This window comes from Jatropha curcas, chromosome 10 (genome assembly GCF_041381405.1).
Source record: "Jatropha curcas cultivar XTBG-Jc1 chromosome 10, XTBG_Jcur_1.0, whole genome shotgun sequence".
Taxonomy (NCBI): Eukaryota; Viridiplantae; Streptophyta; class Magnoliopsida; order Malpighiales; family Euphorbiaceae; genus Jatropha; species Jatropha curcas.
Genome location: NC_143160.1, coordinates 20,859,957 through 20,869,352, shown reverse-complemented (window position 1 = coordinate 20,869,352; position 9,396 = coordinate 20,859,957). Strand labels below are relative to the sequence as shown.

At 31.8% G+C, this 9,396-nt stretch overlaps 1 protein-coding gene and 1 pseudogene across 2 annotated transcripts; both read right to left on the bottom strand.

The window, feature by feature from the left end:
• Window positions 1–1,797: 1,797 nt before the first annotated feature.
• LOC149493246 (protein LATERAL BRANCHING OXIDOREDUCTASE 1-like) lies at window positions 1,798–3,850 on the bottom strand (annotated as a pseudogene). The gene is made up of 4 exons (XR_016318521.1): window positions 3,470–3,850; window positions 2,964–3,214; window positions 2,391–2,718; window positions 1,798–2,135 (listed from the first exon to the last, which is right to left on the bottom strand). The product of XR_016318521.1 is annotated as a protein LATERAL BRANCHING OXIDOREDUCTASE 1-like (transcript).
• A 435-nt stretch (window positions 3,851–4,285) lies between these two features.
• On the bottom strand, window positions 4,286–6,293 carry LOC105641252 (protein LATERAL BRANCHING OXIDOREDUCTASE 1-like). Its single transcript, XM_089726607.1, has 4 exons — window positions 5,791–6,293; window positions 5,359–5,606; window positions 4,942–5,269; window positions 4,286–4,639 (listed from the first exon to the last, which is right to left on the bottom strand). The coding sequence occupies exons 1-4, from the start codon at window positions 6,019–6,021 to the stop codon at window positions 4,403–4,405; spliced, it is 1,044 nt and encodes a 347-aa protein (XP_089582733.1). The 5' UTR covers window positions 6,022–6,293; the 3' UTR covers window positions 4,286–4,402.
• Between the last annotated feature and the right edge of the window lie 3,103 nt (window positions 6,294–9,396).

The following is a 9,396-nucleotide window of genomic DNA, read 5'->3' as shown; positions in this document are numbered from 1 at the left end:
GAAAAACCAAGCATATCAAAATCAAGCATCATGCAATTCGTGAAGCTGAAAAGGAAAATGAAATTCAGATTATTCATTGCAATTCTGAAGACCAAACAGCAGATATTTTCACCAAGGCATTGCAAAAACCAAGATTTGAATTTCTTAGGAATAGACTTGGTGTTTGTCTCAACTCTTGCATCAAGGAGGAGTGTTAAAGTTACAGCTACAGCTATTGATGCAAGTGTTGTTGACAATTTTTGGAGTTATTTTGTTAAAGTCATTTAGATTTTGTTGTATTTTGTTGAAATCAAGAGGTAGGTGAACTACCTTGCTTTTAGGTAGGTTTGGTGAACAACCTTCCTTGACTTATGGAAGGTTGGTGAACAAACTTTAGACTAGCTCTACTATAAATGTTTACATTATGCTGTAATGGAATTAATAAGAAATTAATTGTTTCTTCACACTCACAAAATCTGCAGCTTTTTCTTTTTCTGCAGAATTTCCTTCTCTTCCTTAATTTTCTGCTCTTCTAAACCAACAACTTCATCTCTCTCTCTCTCTCACACACACACACACGCACACGCACACGTGTGTGTGGCTTGTTTCACAGATATAGAGGCCGGTGATTAAGTTGGTCTTGAAGGGGGAATATGCTTTTTTTGTAGAACTGCAGAGAAGGTATGATGAAACACTTTCCCATGGTTACCCTTATTTTTGCCATGTTGTTAGATCAACTTTTCCAGGACTATCAGGATTAATGAGGTTTCTTTTTGTTACATCCTCGACTGTCTTTAGGCGCAGAGATTTGGACCTGATATTTGCATAAAAGTATGCTGATTTTTTGCGCATGAATGTATGCATAAATATAATAGAACCCAAGATAGCTGTTTGTTCCTTATTGACATAATTGATGTTGAAATATTTTAATCCTGGAATTTATCCATGATTCTCTGGCTTAGTAAATTAAATTTTCAGTGCTTCAATTGATCTTTTCCCTTGCTGATAGATTGAAAGTAATCACCAACATGATTTTTCACTTTCTTGAATGGCCTGGACCTTGTCTGTACTGATAACACCAGCTACTGGTTTGGTGTTGTTACCTGGATCTGGGGAACAGAATACTGCCAGAGAAAACCTCTCCTTTCCGAGTGTATAACCGCTCTCTGTATTGGACTCTTGAGCAATCCATTGCTCATTATCTTTGATATCATATACAGTAATGGTTAGGTTTAGGGCATGAACCACTTCATAGAAACTGCAAACTATTTTCCAATGCAAATTGAAATGCGTAGAAAGAAATTAAGTTGTATTTTTGTGTATGATACTATACATGTTTTATTGAGTATTAACTGCCTTTTCTTTTTGTTTTGAATTTTCATATGCTAAAGGTGTCTCCAGTGCAGGAGGCTCTCTGTTCCGCGATGTTAATGGGAATTGCTTCAGGAATGACAGGAACTTGAAGACCTTCCACATTTTTTTCTTGAGGTGGTTGCATTTCCATCAGAATGTGGTTTGAGGCCAAGAACTAGACTGTGAACATGGACAGAAGTTGAATGTTGCCAGTATTGGTGCTTTTGCTCCATATTTATTTAAAAAGCAGTTTTCTTCAGTTATGAGCTGTAACTTTGTGGCATATTATATATCAGAAATTCTTTTTATTTCGTGCAAGATAAATACTTGATCATTGAGTAAATAATTTAATGACAAATTCTATATATTTTAACCTTTCCTTTATTGCTTGAGCGAAATAATCTTTTTCTATCATTTTTTATTTTCCTAATAATTTTCTCTCTCTTAGATTTAGCTTAATTCTAGTGTTCAGACAAATACTTGAGAAATCATTTTCTGTTGTCTTTCACTTACAGAAACCACTAGAAATTTTAAGTACAAGAAACCAGAAGTATGCATAAAGGAAATTAGATTAATGCTGCTTCAATTGGTCGCTTCCCTTGCTGATAGTATTCAGTATAAAAACTAGCATAGCCTTTCGCTGTCTTGTATAATCTTGGTCTTGTTTCATCGATTAGCCCATCAGCTGGTTTGATCTCTTTGTCTGAATCTGGAATGCAGAATACAGCTATACTAATCCTCTCCCTTTCTCTGTTGGTCACCACCCTGTGTACAGGGCTCTTGAATATTCCATTGCTCATTATCTACGCAAATAATCCAATATTACTGTTCTTGGAATATCCAAGACTTGAAACGCAAAATCTGCATAACTTGATCTTGAAAACTTTAGACTCCAATATACGTACATATATATAATCAATTGAATAAAAATATTAATGACTTCTAGTTATATTTTTAACAGGGGTTTTCATCAACTGCAACTCAAGTAACAATAGAAAATAGATCATATTTCTCACCAACACCTCAAACAAAAATACCAAAAAAATTTTAGTATTTACCTCAGCTTGATCGCCAACATTAACAAGAAGAGCTTCTGGAATGATAGGAACCCTAAACCATTGATTGTCTTTCAAGAACTGAAGACCTTCCACCACTTTTTCTTGCAAGAGAATGGTGAGTACTGATCCATCAGCATGTGGTCTTAGCCCAAGAGTTTTACCAGGCATTGGACATGGAGGATAATAGTTAAATTGTGCAGTAACGATTGGTCGTTCTCCACGTTGATCCAAAAAGCAATTCTCATCCAATCCTAATGGCCTTGCCATTTGTTTAAGCACAATTTCTTGTATTCGCTGCGACTTCTTGGCAAATTCATCTAGCATTTCCCTGCAGATTGTTTTTTTTCCATTTAGCCATGGCTGTCAAATTTTGCAGAGTTAATGATTAACTAAAAGTTTGAAGGGATAGAGTGACTCGGTGCATAAAGCATCTCATACTTGAGGAAGATTGGTAGAATAGGGTGATCCAGTACACAAAACATTCCATATTTCTCATGGCTTGAATCCATGACCTTCAGGTCTGAAATGGAGTAACTTTTAAAGCTACCCATTAAAGTTTGAAAAGATAATTACCTAAAAGGTTGAGGATTTTCAGGCCAAAACCTGAGCTGTCGCCGGTCTTCAGGGTTTACCGTAAGATATAAACGATCAATCCAATCAAGTATTCGATGTTCTAAATGAACAGTATCATTTCCCTACCCTTCACCGCTGCTAGTTTCTCTGGAGTATCTCTGCTTATCTTCCATTGGTGGTGAGAAAAACTGCTTGGCAACTTGACGCATTTCTGCCAAGAATGAATTTGTCATTTCATGATTTATTACTTGCAACGTTTCCGGTAATTGTATTTATTTATTCACAGATACAATACAATCTATTTGCAGTGAAACCTGGGGCGGAGCTAGAATTTAGAAGTAAAAGAAAGATCGTCCAAATACGAATGGAGCAAGATGATTGAAAGGTTATTAAAAAAATACTTATGCAAGGTTCGAACTTTAGCATGTTATAGGAAACAAATTAATCCATATGCAGCTGTCTACTAATAAAATCACAATCAACACTTAATAATAGTAGAAGACCTGAAAACAACCCCAGGAGCTAAGAGCTGATCTGAGTTTGTGAAGCTCCTCTGTTTTGGTTAATGGAGATTGGAGAAGACCACTATCAATAATAGGAATCTCTATAAACGGAACGGAAGTACTTAAAATTTCCACTGTCACTTCCTTTTGGATATACTTTTCCAGTGGCTCTTTGCCGTCGATGGCCAGTTCTTGGACGGACTTTGAGATGGAATCGATGTTGTCGGCTGCCATGATCCCGATCAAGATATTCAAGATACTTTTTTTTTGTCTTTGCTTTTTATTTGTGCGGTCTGCGGAAAATGGGAACATTGAAAAGCAGGAGACTTACCTTACCTGAATCTTGATACCTTACACGACAAGGCTTGGACATTTCCTATATTTTGTTATTTGTTTTCAAAAACATCCTTTGATATTTGATGTAACGCTAGTAAAACAGCTTATTGGTCATAGGGAATGTAAAACAGCCTATGGGGTTTATATTAGAAGTTTCCATGAAAATAATTGCTTAATTAAAATAATTGTTTAATTAGTTAAAAGCTAGAGATAAAGTAATTAGTTAAAAGCTAGAGATGAAAATGGTGTTTTATAATTCCTTCTTGTTCAGTTTTCAAAGTTGTTCCAGGGTCATCACTTTTTATTTTCAAAGATGAAAATGGTGATTAGCTTTTCTGGAACTCCATTTTGTTGAAAAGAGGAGCTCCATTTTTGTCTGGAGTACAGGTTCTTGTTCATTTTCTTATTTTTAACACAATTCTTTACTCAAGGATCTGTAATCATGTTCTGTTTTGTGTCGGTTCTTCTTAGTGTTCTGACAAATACTAGAGAAATCAGTTTCTGTTGTCTTTGACTCGTAGAAACCAGAAGAAATTGAGAGTACAAGAAACCAGAAGAAATTGAGAGTACAAGATACCAAAAGTACATATATAAAGAAAATTAGATTATTGCTGCTTCAATTGTTCTCTTCCCTTGCTGGTAGTATTCAAAGTAAAGACTAACATAATCCTTCACTGTCTTGTATAATCTTGGTCTTGTTTCATCGATTAGCCCATCAGCTGGTTTAATCTCTTTCTCTGAGTCTGGGATGCAGAATACAGCTATACTCATCCTCTCTCTTTCTGTGTTGGTCACCACCCTGTGTACAGGGCTCTTGAATATTCCATTGCTCATTATCTACACAATTATTCCAATATTACTATTATTGGAATATTCAAGACTTGAAAGAACTCAAAGTCTGCATAACTTGATCTTGAAAATCGATTCGAGAACAAATTTTAATGACTTGATCTAAACTCAAAGAGACATACATACATATGTATAAAATCGATTCGAGAACAAATTTTAATGACTTCTGATTAATATTTCTAACAGAATGTTTTTGTCAATGGCAAATCAAGCAACATTATCAAATAGATTCATAGCATATTTTTCAGCAGTAGGTCAAACAAAAATATCAAATAAATTTTAGTATTTACCTCGGCTTGATCGCCAGCATTAACAAGAAGAGCTTCTGGAATGATGGGAACTCTGAACCATTGATTGTCTTTCAAGAACTGAAGACCTTCCACTTCTTTGTCTTGCAAGAGAATGGTGAGTGCTGATCCATCAGCATGTGGTTTTACCCCAAGAATTTTATCAGGCGTTGGACATGGAGGATAGTAATTAAATCTTGCAGTAACGAGCGGTCGTTCTCCGTATTGATCCAAAAGGCAATTCTCATCCAACCCTAATGACCCTGCCATTTCTTTAAGCAGAATTTCATTTATCTGCTGTGATTTCTTGGCAAATTCATCAAGTATTTCCCTGCACATCTCAATTTTTTCAGAGTTAATAATTAATTAAAGTTTGAAAGCTTCCCTGCACATGCTCTTAAAGTTTGAAAAGATAATTACCTAAAAGTTTGAGGATTTTCAGGCCAAAATCTGAGCTGTCGCTGGTTTTCTGGGTTTAGTGTAAGATATAAACGATCTGTCCAATCAAGTATTTGATGTTCTAAAAGGACCATATCATTTCCATAACCTTCAATGCTGCCAGTTTTTCTGGAGTATTTCTGCTTCTCTTCCATTGGTAGTGAGAAAAACTGCGTGGCAACTTGACGCATTTCTTCCAAGAATGAACTTGTCATTCCATGGTTTATTACCTGCAAACATACAGGTAATTATATTTTATGAAATACAAACTATATGCAGTGATTCTACTTATAAAATTAACTAACAAAAAATATAAATCTACTGATAAAATCACAATCCACACTTACGAATTTAATCTATGTGCAGTGATTATACTTCAATTAAGATAAATGATATTTAAGAATAATAAAGGACCTGAAAGCAACCCCAAGAGCTAAGAGCTGATCTGAGTTTGTGAAGCTCCTCTGTTCTGGTTAATGGAGATTTCAGAAGACCAATATCAACAATGGGAACCTCTATCAACGGAACAGAAGTATTCAACTTTCCACTGTCAGTTCCTTTTTGGATGTACTTTTCCAGCGATTCTTTGCCGTCGATGGCCAATTCTTGGACGGATTTTGACATTGATTCAATCTCGGCTGCCATGGCGACCTGTTACCACTCAGCAGTCTGATGGGGTTTTTACTTTTTAGAAAGATTGAATTCCAGTTAGCTGATCCAGATTTTCTATATTTTAATATTTAATATTCAATTCAAAGTTGCAGAAAAACGGAGTTCATTATTATATTCTTTGTGCTCTGGTAAAGAATAGCAATGTACTGTGCCCTGCATAGGCTTTAGCGTCATCGGCCGTGGAATCCATAGGCCAAGTAGGAGAGGATACCCCTGGAGAGAGGAACAAATTTGTGGCTAAGAACAGGGATGACCAGGGAATCAGAACCGATATTAAATTAGAGTCGACGATCCTGATTCGAAATCATAACCCAAATCATGTAGATCGTACGGTTAAAGTTTAATTTCTGTTTTTTCATTTTTTTAAATCAAAATCAATGGTTTATTTTAAAATCAAATATTTCGATTTTAAATAATGAAAAATATGTTCGTAAAAGAACTCTCATATCTTTTTTGTTTTACTGTAATTTTTAAAGTAATTTTTAAGAATTTTATTAAATTGATTTAGTTTTTTTTTCAATAATAATATTTATTATCATTTATTTATTCAACCTGCAAATCTTAAAAAGCATTTTAAAAAGTTGAAAATATATTATTTAATTCGGTTTGAATCGGAATAAAATCAAAAGCGGCAATTTCAAAACCGTCCAAAAACGTTTCGATTTTAATTTTACTTTTATTACAATCGAAACCAGCAATTTTAATACCCAAACGACAATTTTGGTATCATGGTTATACTTAGCTAAGAAGTTTTATTAGCGGCGTTGATCTTATAATTACAGGTCCTAATGAGGAAGCATAAATACAAATTAGTATAATTATCTCAAATTCAGTCCAAATGCGTCCCCTAACCCATAACGCCAACCACCATGTCGGAGATCCGCCTAAGGTGGTTGGACTTGAGGTGGCAAGTGGCAAATATTGGGCAGTGGAAATTTTAGGGTAGGGCTCCAATTTTGGGCTTATCTATATATAATGAGATTATTTGATCATGATTACTGTATCGTATTTGAATTAAAATGAAAACTTAATATTTTGTAGGGTTGTGATCTCGAAAAGGAAATATTTACATATGTGATGTACTCTTAGCAAAAACTCTTATGCCAAAATACATAAGATGTGACTGATAATTTACTCAACATGCATATAAGCTATTAAAAAATATTTTGATCCTTATTTTTATTGAGTTTGAAATTGACTTGGCATTAGAAATTCATATTAATTAATTATTTAAAAGAAAAGAATTACCTAAAATAAAAAATAAAAAAAAAGCACTCTCAACTTTAGATATTGTTTTTAATGTTTAATTAACAAAGGGGAATGAATACTAATTATTTAATTAATTAATTAGTAGTTGGTAGTTTATTGTTTATATAGAACTTGTTTGATAGTTATTTTAGGGTCTATTTGATAAAATTAACCTTTTTGTAGAAGCTGTGGATTATCCTTGTAGCTATTAGATATCCTAGTTATTTCAATTGTTTTATTAGCTTTTCATCAAATATTGAAAGGAATATAACGTTTTGTAATTTTTTCTTTCAAACTCTAAGCACTAATAAAAATATTGTGTCACAAAACACTATAATAATAGAAATAGTATTTTAACCTTAACCAAAATGTTAAAGACATCATGAGAAGCTGTTGCTTAATACGATCTTTAGTAGCTAGTACCATCTTAGTAGTTATGAGATGTTTTACTAACATTTCATCAAATATTAAATGGAATAACATTTTATAATCTGCTCACTCAAACTTTAAACACTAGTGTACACTTATGCTATCGAATATTATACATAATAGAGATAATATTTTGAAACACTAAAAACTGTCGCCCAATAGGACCATAGTGGTTTAAAGCATAAGTATTTGATAAAAATAATTGTTTGATTAGTTATTAAATATAAGTATAATTTAAAAAGTTCAATTAATTATTGTCAAACACTAAATATTTGGGGAATAGCGTCTCTTGAAATACTCCGTCAATCTCTAAACCTTACTGTAATATAATTAATAAAGGTAATGTTTAAGGTCGTATTCGGCAACAACTTTTTAAGTAGTTTTTACCGTTTTGATTAAAAGCTACTTAAAAGGTTGTTCGGTAACATGACATTTGGACTAGCTTTTTGAAGTTAGGGTAACATTTTGTAAAAAGTTAACTTAAGTAATATTTAGTTTTTAACATTTTATGAAAAAGCTACTAAAACAGTTAACAACTAAAAGCTACTAAAACAGTTAACAAACTAAACGCTACTAAACCAACTAATAACTGTCAAAACAACTATTTTTACTGAACTTACCTTTAACCTTGTTAGAATCAAAACGTTGAACACTACCCTCAAAAGCAGTTGCCCAACAAGGTCAAAGTTTTATACTTTGCTTTAGTTGTTCCTTATTCTGTTTTTTTAATAAAATTTATGAAATTATAAAGGACCAATCAGATTAGACGTAGTTGCTTAGTTAATTTTTTTAAAAAATAATATATTATTGAAAATTTAAAAATAACATAATTGAAAAATAATATATTATAGTTGAGAAAACTTTATATGATTTAAAAATTATTTCACATGTTACATTTTATGTTTCAAGTGAAAATTTATAAAAATATTAATATAATGTAGTATTCAAATATTCATGTCAAAAGAAGCCAAATAAATTCATTTGCAAATAGCATTGAAATTTTTAAGATTATTAATCAATTGAATTTAATCCATATCATATGTAAACTTGACAATTTTAATAAATTATATTTAAAATAAAGAGAACATCTGGAGATGACTAACTAACATATTTTTTTATATAGGTAATACATAACTATATATATATATATATATATATATATATATATATATATATATATATAAAATTTTAATTTGGCAAATGTAAATGAAAACAATTAATTTTTAATAAAATATTATTATATAGAGAGTGAAAAAAATTATAAAAGAATATGAGATTTGATTTAGATCATATGGGCAGTGATTTGAAATAAATATAAATCTGAATTTGAGTGTTAAAAAATAAAAATCTAAAAAAATTAAACATTCAATCATCTTCAAATTATGATATCGAAATATTATTCCATAAAGTTCATTTATATTATTTCCTCTAGCGGTAATTTTATACTACCTCTATTCCATAATACTTGTCACATTTGAAATTTTACGTTCTTTAGGAATACCATTAAATTTGTCTAAGTTATAATAAATTATTGAGTAAATCGACTACATTACCCTTAGTTTAATACCAATCCTTTAAAAAATTATTAAATTGAAGTAATAATTATTGGTTCTATACAAATGGCAAATATGGAAAAAATTAAACTTATTACTTTTTAAATAAGTATTTTAA